This window comes from Cladophialophora psammophila (genome assembly GCF_000585535.1).
Source record: "Cladophialophora psammophila CBS 110553 chromosome Unknown aczJe-supercont1.5, whole genome shotgun sequence".
Taxonomy (NCBI): Eukaryota; Fungi; Ascomycota; class Eurotiomycetes; order Chaetothyriales; family Herpotrichiellaceae; genus Cladophialophora; species Cladophialophora psammophila.
Window position 1 is genome coordinate 1,369,623 of NW_006912926.1, and position 13,529 is coordinate 1,383,151.

The 13,529-nt window shown below is 52.8% G+C and overlaps 7 protein-coding genes across 7 annotated transcripts; 4 read left to right on the forward strand and 3 right to left on the reverse strand.

The window, feature by feature from the left end:
- Positions 1–124: 124 nt before the first annotated feature.
- On the forward strand, positions 125–736 carry A1O5_04134 (uncharacterized protein; the record flags this gene model as incomplete). The annotated part of the gene is made up of 1 exon (XM_007744742.1): positions 125–736. The coding sequence occupies one exon, from the start codon at positions 125–127 to the stop codon at positions 734–736; it is 612 nt and encodes a 203-aa protein (XP_007742932.1).
- A 128-nt stretch (positions 737–864) lies between these two features.
- On the forward strand, positions 865–1,560 carry A1O5_04135 (uncharacterized protein; the record flags this gene model as incomplete). Its single annotated transcript, XM_007744743.1, has 1 exon — positions 865–1,560. One exon carries the CDS (start codon positions 865–867, stop codon positions 1,558–1,560), a length of 696 nt encoding a protein of 231 aa, XP_007742933.1.
- A 1,562-nt stretch (positions 1,561–3,122) lies between these two features.
- A1O5_04136 (uncharacterized protein) lies at positions 3,123–4,031 on the forward strand (the record flags this gene model as incomplete). Its single annotated transcript, XM_007744744.1, has 1 exon — positions 3,123–4,031. One exon carries the CDS (start codon positions 3,123–3,125, stop codon positions 4,029–4,031), a length of 909 nt encoding a protein of 302 aa, XP_007742934.1.
- A 221-nt stretch (positions 4,032–4,252) lies between these two features.
- On the reverse strand, positions 4,253–7,357 carry A1O5_04137 (uncharacterized protein; the record flags this gene model as incomplete). Its single annotated transcript, XM_007744745.1, has 1 exon — positions 4,253–7,357. The coding sequence occupies one exon, from the start codon at positions 7,355–7,357 to the stop codon at positions 4,253–4,255; it is 3,105 nt and encodes a 1,034-aa protein (XP_007742935.1).
- A 385-nt stretch (positions 7,358–7,742) lies between these two features.
- On the forward strand, positions 7,743–8,970 carry A1O5_04138 (isocitrate dehydrogenase [NAD] subunit 2, mitochondrial; the record flags this gene model as incomplete). The annotated part of the gene is made up of 2 exons (XM_007744746.1): positions 7,743–7,832; positions 7,894–8,970. The coding sequence occupies 2 exons, from the start codon at positions 7,743–7,745 to the stop codon at positions 8,968–8,970; spliced, it is 1,167 nt and encodes a 388-aa protein (XP_007742936.1).
- A 719-nt stretch (positions 8,971–9,689) lies between these two features.
- On the reverse strand, positions 9,690–11,763 carry A1O5_04139 (uncharacterized protein; the record flags this gene model as incomplete). The annotated part of the gene is made up of 2 exons (XM_007744747.1): positions 9,690–11,468; positions 11,527–11,763. The coding sequence occupies 2 exons, from the start codon at positions 11,761–11,763 to the stop codon at positions 9,690–9,692; spliced, it is 2,016 nt and encodes a 671-aa protein (XP_007742937.1).
- Positions 11,764–12,431: 668 nt separating this feature from the next.
- On the reverse strand, positions 12,432–13,423 carry A1O5_04140 (uncharacterized protein; the record flags this gene model as incomplete). Its single annotated transcript, XM_007744748.1, has 2 exons — positions 12,432–13,115; positions 13,205–13,423. The coding sequence occupies 2 exons, from the start codon at positions 13,421–13,423 to the stop codon at positions 12,432–12,434; spliced, it is 903 nt and encodes a 300-aa protein (XP_007742938.1).
- Positions 13,424–13,529: the final 106 nt, after the last annotated feature.

Genomic DNA, 13,529 nt, shown 5'->3' on the forward strand with positions numbered 1-13,529 from the left:
TTTAATTCTTCAAGTTCGTCCTAAGCCATGGATTTCTTCGCGAGCGCCCTTTGGAGCCAAAGTCTACGAAGGTACCTAGCCAGAGCTTTGCAAACATCACCATCACAGAGCTCGGAACACAGCCATGGCAGAGACGTCGCAGTTTCGCTTCAAACAACAGCACCCGAATAACCCATCTAAGAATCCAAGTCTTGCTAAGGGACAATGGGAAGAGCTAAAGTCGATGATCTCAGACCTCCTTCACCGGGGAGTCTCCATCTCAGAGATTCTACGACAACTCGACTCCAATCACGTTCACGTCACACGGAGTCAGCTCACTACCCAGATGAACAAATGGGGATTCATCAACGACAAGAAGAAGCTTCATCAGGGCGACAGGCCCATCTCCAATCAAGACTCCACTCAAGTGCACGTTACGGACTCGGATACAGAGGCTCCGACTGTCTACATCGAAGCGTTCATCAACAGCACCTTGCCACAACTAAAATCGCTCGAGCTCGAGACGCATGCATTCGATCAGCCCGAGTCTGCCAAGCGACCCCAAGAACCTGATACAAATCCAGAAAATTCCATGAATCAAACAAACTCGGACATTGCTACGCACGAGCCAGACATTCCTGGACTTGTCCGCTGGCTAATGGCGGACCAGCAATCTCAGAGCCCCTCAGAGCATTCGACCATTACCAGCAGAATATCCGTAGAAAAGCCCAGACATCTGACTTTGCATCTAGAGTGACGACTTGGCCGACCCTGCGAATGCCCTTATACAATATAAGCACCACGAGTCAAAATTGGCAACACCCGCTTATGAGAGTACTATACCACAACATCGCACACGAACCTGTTAGCGGCAGGCTCAGCTTCATGGCTACGTTACTCTTCAGCATGAGGTGCTTTAAAGAGGCCTTTGACATCTTGTACCTCATTACTCATAAGCTTAATAATTTCATGGGAGAGCAAATCGATGTCTGTACCCATGTTCTCTTCTTTGCCATAAGCTGCGCCCGTTCTGCCGAGACTCCACTGCAGAACGTCGCTTCGAAGGAAATTGCCGAGCAGCTAGAGGACTGGATGGAAAAGATACAATCCTATCTTGGCTCAGATCAAGTATGTCATATGCGAAGCCTGCTTCAAATCGGCATGGATGGACTGAAGGACGAAACCCTCGAGCAGGCAGCTTACTGGGCCGCTGTCACAACGGTTTCTCCCTCATGGGTTGCTATATTTCCTATGTGGATTGAAGGAACACAACTCAGTCTCCGAGCCTTTCTCGACTTTTTCTATCTGTCTCCAGATATCCAAACGACGATGCTGCTAGCTCTCGACTGGATGGAAAGATGCCTGCGATGGCGACGGCCAGAACTGGAACGGCTTCTTCGACACTACTGGCTTCCTGATGTCGCAAATACTACGAGCTTGGCACAGACTCTGGTGTATTGGCTCTTGGAAGGCCATGTGTTGGGCGCTTCACCATTCTGGTCTAAGGTAACTGCTCTACCTCCGTTCCGGGGCACGGCCGGATTTTATGGCGGTTTTATGGGCAAACTTTGGTGTCGTTAACCTTCCTTATTGTTTCACCCGGGAGGCTTAAACACAGTGATCACTCTATGAGCCCTCTACGGTTTGAAGATCAGAGTTCAATTTTGCTCATGTGTGCAATTTCGGAAGTCAACCGAGCCTTGGAATCTGGTCCGGGAAGCAGAGAATACAGACAACTTATGGATGCGTACCTGCGATTGAGTTCAAGAGTAACGACCGAACAAGTACAGGGCGTCGTTTCAAGGGAAGAGCTTGTGGGTCTCGCTGCAGCATTGTGCGAAACAATCGAAGCCTTTGACTTTCCCCCCTTGCCCTTGAGGCAGCTAATAAACCCAACGAGCGCGGATGCAACCTCCCCTGCAAGCAATTCGGATCCTCTCCTCGAAGGAGTTCAGAACTCTTTCGACAGGAATCTATCACCAGGTCCGACCTTGGCCAGATCTCTGAGATCTTCAACGAGATCTTCATTTAGGTGGTTTAAGTCTACTGTGCGTCGAAGCAACGCCTCTATTTCCGATCTTTCGATGCGTACGACGTCCACGCGGAAATCATCAGAGCGGATGAGTTGGCGGTTTAGCGTTATGACGGGCATGTCATCGAAGGCATCAATATAGTAGGCCACCGAGCGATCCCAAGGTTTCAACAGCATCCTCCTGGAGGCGACTCGAGGCATCAGTGGTCCAGATTTGACCTCTCCGAATCCATGGTTCGCCTTGTGGATAGCGAACGTCTAACCTGTCTGCCATGAGTTTCTCTAAGGAATGGCGGAAAACACCCCTAGCTGCCTAGGTAGCATTTACCAAAGGACGTGGGAGAGAGTGGGTGAATTGACATGACAAGATAGAAAAGGAGAGATACATCGCTTGACCCGACATTTCGATGTGATTATTGTTGGGTATTATGCCGCCTCCATCCATGGCTTCCACAACCTTCATTGATGATGTGGGCTCGTGCAGGTTATCAGCTTCAGTCATCTTGGATGGGGAGTACCTCATGTAGCTGTGGGCGGAATACTTGGTGTATGTAGTTTACGTTTGGGTTTCGAGCAGGGCGGGAGGTGGTCTTGAATGGTGGTCCCCCGCCGAGACCATCTCCCCCCCCTTTTTTTCAAGTTCTGCCGTTTTCGAGACTTATATCCGAATAAGGAAACTAAGCCGGCCCAGAATAATATTCCTACCAATTAAATCCAGACTCAGAACCCGCGAGAACTCTGGACAATCCGCGACCTCGACCTCGAAAAGAAAGGAGTAACGTTAATTTCTGTCCGCCGCTTGGTTGCGAAAGGAGTTGGTCTGCCGAGGGAAGACGAAAACAACGCGCCGACCCTCCACCAACTGATTGACCTGTCAGACCGACCAATCTCGTGTGTTGTTGCGCAAAAGGTCAGGAATGATTTGAGACGCTGGGATCAAATCACGTCGCCCAGAGCACAGGGGACGGACGGACGGACTGTGGCCTCTCTCGTACTATTTCTGTCTTGGCACTGCTACGAGTACACGCGATCTGTGCGGTCTTGGAGTTGAAAATAGAGTCTATCGATGTCGACGACGACGACGACGACGACGACGACCACAATCCCCGTCATGGAGTCTTCCTCCAACCCCCCAACCACCAATACCTCTTCTCCCGACGACACCCACCTGTGGAGCCCGGCGCAAGAGTCGGCGCTTCTCCGGGCCATAGTCCGCTGGAAACCCGTGGGGATGCATAAGCATTTCCGGATGATCGCCATCCGCGATCACCTCTTGTCCAGCGGCGCCATCAACCCCGAGGACAGCCACACATCAACGGCGGGGATATGGCGGAAATTGGCGAGTCTGTATGATCTAGAAAAGCTGGATGAGCGCGAAGACTCGATCATCTTTGACGGGTCCGGCGTGGGGGTCGCCAACGACGAGTCCGGAAGCGTCAGCAGTTCTAAGGGCACGGAGTACTGGCGCGAATTCGAGTTGCCGGGGGACGAGTTCGAAGAGTTGATGTGGCAGAGACGGCTTACTACCAAGTCAAGCACAGAGAGTAGTCCCCTCACGCAGCCGCCGAGCCCGGACGTCGTTGTTGCAGAGACGAGGCGGGAAAGCACGGTCGCAGACACGGATGAGCCGCGGAGTTCGCCCGTGAGCGTCTCGGGGCGGATGTCGGGGAGAGGGGCCAGAGGAACACGGGCTTCGGCCCGCACAGGCGGTGGCGGGAGGTTGACCAGATTGCAAATCGAGCTGGAGACGGAGAAGAGCGAGCGGAGCGGAAGTCGACGGACGAGCAAGGCGCCGAGCGTGAGCGTGGACGAGGATCACGTCTTGGAGGATGCAGACGAAGAAGCGGAAGCCGAAGAGGAGCAGGAGCACGAGGAGAGTGGGGCCGGCGAGGAAGACGAGAGCGAGGAACCGGAAGAAGAGGAGGCCGAGCAGAAGCAGAGCGGGCCGTCGAAACGAGGCCGACGGGCACCATCCGGAGGACGCAGAGGAAGAGGAGGACGGAAACGGGGTCGAAGGTGATCCCAGGGTTGTTCTTCATTGGGAAAATGATAAATGGATGGAGAATGCTATTCACATGGCCACGAACCAAATGCCGGTCGTGGGAACTCCCGCTCTCTGGCTGGGTATCAAAACCTCCATTGCGATCCAGTCGCATTAAACAGGTATCAATACAGTCAATCTCATCGGCCTTGTCGCCCACTCCATCCTTCCTCTCTAGATTTGCTTTTACAGTTTTCTCCCTAGGCTGGCGCCGTCACCAACGGCCTGCCCTTCTCCTTGTCACTACTCCTCGGTTTCTTGAAACACCCAAAGCTATTTCGACTGCCTTCCCTCAGCTTCTTCAACACGATCCGCATATCGCCCAATTCCTGCTGTAATCTCGTCCTCGCCTCGTTCGTCGTCCTCTTGTCTAACTCCGTATATATCTGGCCCTGGATTTCCCCTGCCCTCGTAGTCGAATAGTGCGTCATTGTCTGCGCAATGAATTCCGTGTCAAGGGTCGCTTGCATCAGTGCTGGGAGGCTGTATGTATTCGGTCTACGCTCTTTGAACCCATCAAGGAGAGCTTGAGAGATGTTTTCGAGCATATAGGATAAGATCTCGCCCAGGAGTGGGCTGTTGGTCCCTGTGGTGCTCGGCACAGTCGTCGAAACTTCCGTGTGGACCATCACTAGTCTCATCAGCGCAGCGTAGACGTACGGTCTGACTTGATCTGGTTTCGCCGTTGCCGGCACCCAGTTTGGAGAGTTGATACCCTCCTTGATGATCTGAGTCAAGTTCACAACCATGGGTCGGGTGTATGCCTGGAACAGTTTGGCGTCGATTTGACCAAAGACGTCCTTGATCGTCTTGGACTCTTCCGCTAGCTTTACCGAGAACGAAGACTCAAAAACTTGGATAAGTGCTGGTACATACTCATTCCGCAGGGCCTTCAGGTTCGACATAGTCAATAGCATGCGCACGTTGCGGCTTGAGGCGTTGATGGCATCTTTCACCAGCGTTTCGCTCGGGGCGGCACCAACGGCAATCGAGCTAAGGCTCGTCACCAAGACCCAGTCATCTTCGTCTCCTTGTTTCAAAGCCTCCGTGTTTTCGAGCATGCCGCTGACTGCTTTGTAAATGCTGCTCACGAACTGAGTCCGCACCATTTGCAACAGCTTCGATGGAGGGGGAGTGATTATGTCGCGCCCTCCAGACTTGGGTGTCGTGTCGGAGAGGTACAACACTTGTTGCATACCCTGCAACACCTTTCTCTCAAAGGCTTCAATGTACATCGGCATGCGAGTTTGATCACGTTTTTCTGGCGACCGCACCCAATCTTCCATTGACTTGCAGCTTTCAGCATCCTTGCTCCATGCCTCACAAACAGCTCGCATGCTTCGTTCCCGGGCCCCTGCGATCATGGTCTTGATCTTTTCATACATTGCATTGTTGTTGCTGACTGTTTCTAGAGCCACCATTTCGCCAGCAGCGACTCCGACCAGGGTGAGGATTTTCTGAAGATAGTGCACGGCACTCAGCGAGTTAGAGTGGGGTGGCCAGAATGCATAATCTTCCCATGGTTCACCTTTCTTTGCTGCTGCTGCGGGTAGGTCATTGGGATCAAGTTTGCCTATTCGGCCGTCGGTGGGCGAAAAGGCAGCTCCCATGTGAGGAGTAGTTGGTGTACCCGCGGATCCCGGTGCTGGCGAGAATAACGAAGAGATATCTTCGGTGGGCGGATCCGCAAAAAGAGAAAAGACAGCATCCCTCAGCTGGCCGACCAGTTCAGTAGCACCGCTTCGCAACCCATTGGCATCCGCCTCGGACAGCTGGAGGTGTTTACTGCTCTCACCCTCATAGCCCGTGGGTAAAGTCTTCTGTTTGCTGCCACTGATAAACGACTGTGCTGACTCCCAAAAGTCGACGACCTCTCCCAGTAGCCCGCTTGACAAAGAGAGCAATTTGGTGAAGTAGGCCAAGATGCAGTTCCAGAAATCGACGACATCTTCGGTATCAAGAGCTTCGGGGCGCTCTTTGGAGGCCTGCCGTAAGAACGACGCAACGGTTTGGGAGGACGGACGTTCCCCAACTGCCAGTCGGCGGCGTAAGATCTCGATTTCAATCTTGGATCTCTCCACAACAGCAGCAATCTTGTTCTTCAAGAAGTCATACCTACTCAGTAGATATACCCAGATTGGACTCTCCTCCACACCCAGATGTAACAAAACGGCGATCAGCTCCATGTGCTCTTCTGCCTGCGAGGCCCCAGGAAGCGGAAGAGTGGCCGAAGTGGTGGAAAGTCTTCGCCAAATGTCTCGTTTTAGTGCCTTTATTTGCTCATCTGCATTTGACCACATTTTTCCCACGACGATAACCCGATAGACTTCATCATCTGAAAGACCCCGGCCAGTTTGCCTCGCATCTTCACCTAAGGCACGTGCCTCAGCAGCATATCGACGAGCAGCGTTGTATAATTCCACAACTTTGTCGTAATCTCTCTGATTGATAGCTTCGCTCAAACTTGAACCCAGCTCGAAGATTGCCCGGTCTTTCTCCAACCCGTTTAACATCACTTTTAATTTGGCTTCTCGTTCTTTTCCTCCTAATGCCGGTCCCCAGACATCCTCGGCCTTTTGGCTGACCTCTGACAGCGAGCTTTTCATCCCTTGCACGCCGTAGTCTGTTTCTTTGCGTAAAGCATTCTTACTCGGACGTTGGGGTGCTACTCCAGTGGCACTGCCGCCGCTGACATTTCGGAAGTGAATGCCACTGATTCGACGAGAGTGGCGCGGAGAGGGGGGAGCATTAGCATTAGCATCGATTCCCTGATTCCGCATCTCCGTATAGACATTGTCAATAGTAGCTTTGGCTCGGACGAAGCGCTCAAAGTTGGTCTCCACCAGGGCTTTGAGTGGCGCGGACTGCTGGTCAATAGACCTTGCGAGATATTTGGATCCTTGTATGAGATCTTCTGTGGTGTCCTCGGAATGGGCCGTCGCCAGAAACATTTTGGCAGAAAAGGTTATTGAAGAGAGCATGAATTGGTTTCTCGTCCGGGGATCGCTTTCGACCGCATGGCCAAGATTTGCTAAACGGGTCACCACGCTTGAAGGAGCACCCAAAGGGTCTGGTTCATCTTTCTGGGCTATGTTTGCTCTTCCCTCGGGTGTCCTCTGGGATCCAGGGAGAAGGCTCTTCCGCTCACTAGCGGTCCTTTCCAAGGCGGAATAGCGGGAGCGCGATCGCCTAACCCCGGGGGCGTCCGCGTCCTCGTTATCGCTATCCAGCTCGGTGGGCCATTCTGTCGGGAACGGATTGGATATGTTGTAGTGGTTCAGCACGTCTCGTGCCTGGGCGGCCATTGTGATCAGATGGGATGTGGTTCGTTCATCGATGTCTTGGAGATGGAGGTGTTGTTACGGACGGGGGTTCTGTAAGACCCGGAGCCAAGATTGCCAAGAAGTTATGGGAGATCAAGGGAGATTTCTCGGTGTCACGTGCTGCTTACATAACTGAGTTTGAGCTGCCCCCCCTTCTGGGTCCTGCGGCCTGTGATGTAACTGGCACGTTCCTGGTCGATAAAACATTTCAGAAGGAAGCTCCACCACTTGAGCTCTAGCACTTATCTTCCCAGACAAGGACTGCAAACACTTTCACCTTTAGTCCTCGCTCCATGTGGTGAACGGGATCCCTTGCTGAAGCTGTTTTGCTCCCTTCGCTCAGCCACTGTACCGACACTTGCCCACCATGATCACTCCTCGACTATTCGCTGCTCCAGCTCGTAAGTGCTTGCGAAAAGCTTGCACTCAGCCGACATGGGCTCCTGCATACTTCCAGGTAACGATTCAGGGCTACCATAAGCTTCACAAGGGCAAGTTGACTGATACCAACGATTCAGACTCAACCTAAACGCTACGCTTCGACCGCAGAACAGGACAAGGTCGCGAGATTCAAGGGCAAGAAAGGAGCAGACGGAAACTACACCGTGACATTAATAGAAGGAGATGGCATTGGTCCTGAGATCTCGCAATCCGTCAAAGATATTTACAAAGCTGCAAAAGTGCCCATTGTGTGGGAACCGGTTGACGTCACGCCTCGTTTGAAGGAGGGCCGGACGGTAATTCCTGATGAGGCCATCGAGTCTGTAAAGAAGAACTACGTCGCCCTGAAGGGACCCCTCGCAACGCCCGTTGGGAAAGGCCACGTCTCACTTAATCTTACCCTCCGACGAACCTTCAATCTGTTTGCCAACGTCCGACCATGCCGCAGTATAGAAGGCTACAAGACCCCCTACGACAACGTGGATACTGTGCTCATTCGAGAGAACACGGAAGGAGAATACTCGGGCATTGAGCACGTCGTGGTGGATGGTGTCGTGCAGTCCATCAAACTGATAACCCGCGCAGCCTCGGAGCGGGTGTTAAGATACGCATTCCAATACGCCCGAGACGTGAACAAGCAGAAGGTCCGCGTGGTGCATAAAGCGACCATCATGAAGATGTCTGATGGTCTCTTCCTCAGCACTGCAAGAGACGTGTCCAAAGATTTCCCGGACATTGAATTTGACGCGGAATTGCTTGACAATGCTTGCCTGAAGATCACAACCGACCCCGGCCCGTACGCCGACAAGGTCCTGGTCATGCCCAACCTTTACGGCGATATCCTTTCCGATATGTGCGCCGGCTTGATCGGTGGCTTGGGTCTCACTCCTTCGGGTAATATTGGTGATGAGTGCTCCATCTTCGAAGCCGTGCACGGCTCTGCTCCGGATATCGCAGGGAAGGGCCTTGCGAACCCGACTGCCCTTTTGCTGAGTAGCATCATGATGCTACGGCATATGGGACTGAATGGGTATGCGGTCAAGATTGAGAACGCCATTTTCGCGACGTTGGCGGAAGGTAAGACCTTGACGGGAGATTTGGGCGGAAAGGCCAAGACACATGAGTACGCAGCTGCTATCATTAACCATTTGTAAATATGCAAATTGGAGCTTGGGATGGGAAAGGTGTCCATTATGGAGAGAAACAGGGTTGGTTTGCACACATCGTCGATGCTTCTGGAGCACAAGGACGAAGCTGTCAAGCTGTGATGCGTGGTTATGTCGCCTTGCAACAAGCTATGCGAATGTGGTGGGGAACAGGAATGGTCGGGGGATGGATGGCAGAAGCAAGAAGTCTCTTTTTCATACTTTGCTTTGGTCTGGTTGATTGAATGTATGATCTACAGTATCACACTAGAGCGATCCGAGTCATGCAAATACATGTATTGATTGAACAGAACAGAACAGAACAGAACGTGCGAGTCCGCCTCCAGAGCTGCTGTGCGGGTTGCTCGTATCCAGCATACATACAATACAGCACCTCTTATCCCTCAGGTACCTTCGAGAACGAAAAGGTCACACCCTTACGCGCAAGCACTTGGCTCGACGGAGTTGCTAGGCTAGTCCGGCGGTGTGGTACTTGTTAGGTACATACAAGTACAAGTACAAGTACTGTATATAAGCTTGAGGGATTTAAAGCCCGAAGTCTGTGGGCCGGAGGAAAGGCCGGCAACATGGCTCCGCAATTGCTCAGGATAGCATAGGATGATGCTCGGCAGGTGAGAGAAAAGCATGGGACCGACATACTTGGTACAAGTCGGCTCGGGACAGGCCCGTAATGCCTGGGTTCCCATGCTCGTCTTCTTGCTTTTTCGTTAAGTCTCGACAGGCCCAACCCTCACGACCTCCCGCTGCCTCATCTCCTTGACTCGCCTTTCTCTCTCCAAGCCCTTCTCCACGCCCCTTTTCTCTCTCATCAACTTGTCGAATCGTCCCCGTGCCCCGAATTTCACTTTGGTAATCATATCGCCGGCTTGGCCCTTCGTGAGGTCCCGCTCCGTCAAAGGCTCTTCATCAGAAACCTCCCGTAAACGATTGAGGAAGTCAAGTTGGCCCTGTGAGGCGGGCAATTTACGCCAGGAAGACGACGTGGCGATGAATATGCGTTCGAATTTCTGGGCAGCGAACGTGTCGGCGGCGTGGAGGGCGTCGCTTAGTGTTGCAGCAGTAGCCACAGTACGAGGACGAGACCAGGGCGATTTGGAAGTTTCGGTTGGGGGGAGAGAGTGTTTCCACACAACCACGAACGAGGCATCGTCGGCTCCAGAATCCGAGTTGGACTCGGACTGGGAAATGTCGGCAGGCAAGCGACGTTCGAGAGTGAGTATCCCGCCTTTGGCTGCGAGGACATATTTATGGGAATCAATTTGGACCCAAGCATTGGGGGATGTGGCGCGCAGGTGTCGTTCGCCTGAGGTGTCTTCGATGAGGTCGTGCACAGAGTCGTAGCGGGTGAAGTCGAGATGGTGGTCGCCAGATATGCCATTGGAGCCGACGAGACAACCTGATATCCCCGTAGAAGTTTCTTTCACCGTTCGGCTATCTCTCAACCCTTTCAAGTCGTCCACTTTTGCCGACTTAACCATTTCGGAAGGGTCGAGGCCGAACAGGGTCGGTACGGTCACAATGCCAGTCTCGAGAGAGGCGACCATATCAATGACATGGCAGTCGTTCTTGCCCGGATGCAGTCGCATACCCCGTCCAATCATCTGCACAAGCAGATTGCGGGATTTGGTCGGTCGGGCAAGTAGCACGCAATCAATGTTGGGCACATCCGTGCCCTCAGTAAAGACACCACAATTCAGCAAGACAGGGAATTCACGATTCTTGAATGCTTCCAGTCGCTCGCCCCGTACCTGTCTCTTCGTATTGCCGGTGATATATTGCGCGTTGATGCCGTATTTCCTGAACGTGGAAGTCAAGCTCGCCACATGGTTCAAGTCGACACAGAATACCAAGGTAGATTTCCGATCTCGGGCTTCTTCCATCCACGCCTTGACGGTGATTTCATTGGTGACCTCAGTGTTCACAGCCGCGGAGAGTTGGCGTGCCCGGAAATCTCCATCTGTGCCGCTCCGGACTCTCGATATATCTGCCTTGGACCTGACCGTTGTGAATATGACATCCGACAGCCACTTTTCACCAATCATGTCGATGTAATCTTTATGATAGACAATGTGGTCAATCGCCGCGCCCAACTTGAGGCCATCAAAGCGAGAGAATGTGGCAGATACACCCACCAGTGCAGGGCTTGGACTTCTTTGCTTTTCCAGGCCAAAGTGTTGCAGGACTTGCAGATACCCAGGAGCCACGATGTGATGAGCTTCGTCGACGAGGACCAGCTTGAACTTTTCGGGATCGTATTTGCTCAGCCGCTCGCCGGAGACCATGCTGCGGACAGATGCCACCGTGATGTCGGCTGCACCTGAAGCATGAATGTCGCCCATCTCAATGTCTATACTCTTTCCAGGGTATGCTCTCTCACAGTGACGAGCTGCCTGCTCTACCAGCTCTCGCCGGTGAGCAAGGATGAGGGTCTGTTGAGCAATCCGACTTGACGGCTCGACTCGATTGATCAGTTGTGTGAATATCACCTTAGGACACCGGGTTAGCGTTGCTCTGTTGTCTAACCTGCGCCATCAGCAAGCGTACCGTCTTCCCACTTCCAGTAGCCAACGAGATGCCCAAACGCTTGTGGCCCTTCCTCAAGTATGATAACACCGACTGAATGCATTCTTCTTGGTATTCTCGAAGTTGAATCCCTTCATCACGAACCACTGGTGGTGAGGGGCTGACGACGGTCGCCAACGACCGATGCGCAAGATTTGGGCGCAGAAGACATTTCGCGGGACGAGTGAGCGCGAACAGCCATCTGGACGATGTTATCATAATCTACCACGCTGCATCGTGGGACAATGAATGGTTCTAGACTGAACGTGGTTTGGGGCTGTGTTTGGAGTAATATTTTGTGCTGCGTCCTTGGGGCTTGTTGGGGATCAAATGCTGCGTACCCAGTACCTCGTATTACTGCGGCCAATCCGGGCCAATCGGAATCCATTCTCCCCGAGTCCCTGAATATCAAACTGTCAACGGCCCCTTCGCGCCTTAATACCGCAATCCTTCGTTCCTCCTCACACAAACAGGAACAAAAGAAGGTGCTGCTTTCGACATTCAAAACTATCAAGCCGTCTATACGTCAGAAACGACGCAGCTATTCCGTTACTTCTGGAAGGATCAAAAGCAGAGGGAGCATCATCCAACACCAAGGACTTGAACATCATTTAACGATCCTGGGACATGCCTCTCCCCGCGCTGGATAGGGACTTTACATATTCAGGGAGGCTCGCGGAATAAAAGGCCAGCAACATAGAAAGGTGAAAATCATCGTGGAGCAGGTGCTGAAACAACATCTGATTCGATAGTGAGTCTCCGCTTGAAGTCCCATTATTGCACACGGCATGGAAATTTGAAATCTAGGTGAATTTCCCCCCCTCCCCTCTCCCAAAAAACCTCAACTTTGATATTATCTTCCTTTGGTTCATGTTATGGAAGTATGCTCAGGAAAAGTAATTTGCCTCCAAGTCTGCCAGCAACTCAGGCTGTCCACCAGCGCTGGGATTCCACCCGAGTTCGGCCTGTGTCTTTTCGCTCGATGTAGGATTATCTGCAGCGAACACCAGTGCCAGAAATCCGAGAGTCTTCATGGCTTCCTCGGTAGCCTTGCTTTCTACCGGCACCTGCAGATTCTTGCCAACCACATTCGCTATGTCTTTCATCGGAACACCTTGCTCGGCGACGGCGTGGTAATGTGCACCCGGCGTGCCTTTCTCAAGCGCAAGACGGAGCAAAGCGGCTGCGTCAAGGCGATGGACAGCCGGCCAGCGGTTGGACCCATCGCCGACGATGGTGACTGAGCCGACCTCTCGCGCAGCGTCAATGAAGCGAGGAATAAGTCCTTTGTCCTCTTTGCCGTGGACGGTGGGCGGAAGCCGAACGATCGAGCCACGGATTCCTTTTTCCTTTGACAATCTTGCAACGAGATCTGCGGACTCCTGCCTCGAGGAAAAGGGCGTGCCACGCTCAGGCTCGGCATCCTCGGTGGCAAGTTGTCCTTTCACAGCAAGCATCGTGCCAGAAGCGATGACCAGTGGTTTTCCAGTACCGGCCATGGCATCGCTCATGGCCTCAATGGCCGCCTGGTCGACCTTGGTGGCTCTGAGATAGTCACTGAAGTCGTGCACCTAACAACTCTCGGTTAGCAGATGTAGAAAGGCGTGCTGAGGTCTTGTGATAGACACGTCGGATCTCACAAGGAGGAGGGGCCTCTCACAAATGCGAGGTGAATGACGCCGTCGGCCTTCTTCGCACCGCTCTTCAGACTCTCTAGGTCTTCAAGATCGCCCCGGTGAACCTGTGCGCCGAGCTTTGCAATTGTGTCCGCAGAGGCGTCGCTTCGTGCGAGCCCGAGCACTTCATGGCCGTGGTTGAGGAGTTCTTGGATGGTTGCTCGGCCAATAAATCCGCCCGCCCCGCTGACGAAAACAAGCATTGTTGTTGATGGGAAATGGAGTTGTGATGGTTTGTGTGAAAATCCGAGTGTTCATTCAGTGGCTGCCTCTCGTTTGGACAGACTGACAAGGGCTTATGAACAGTAA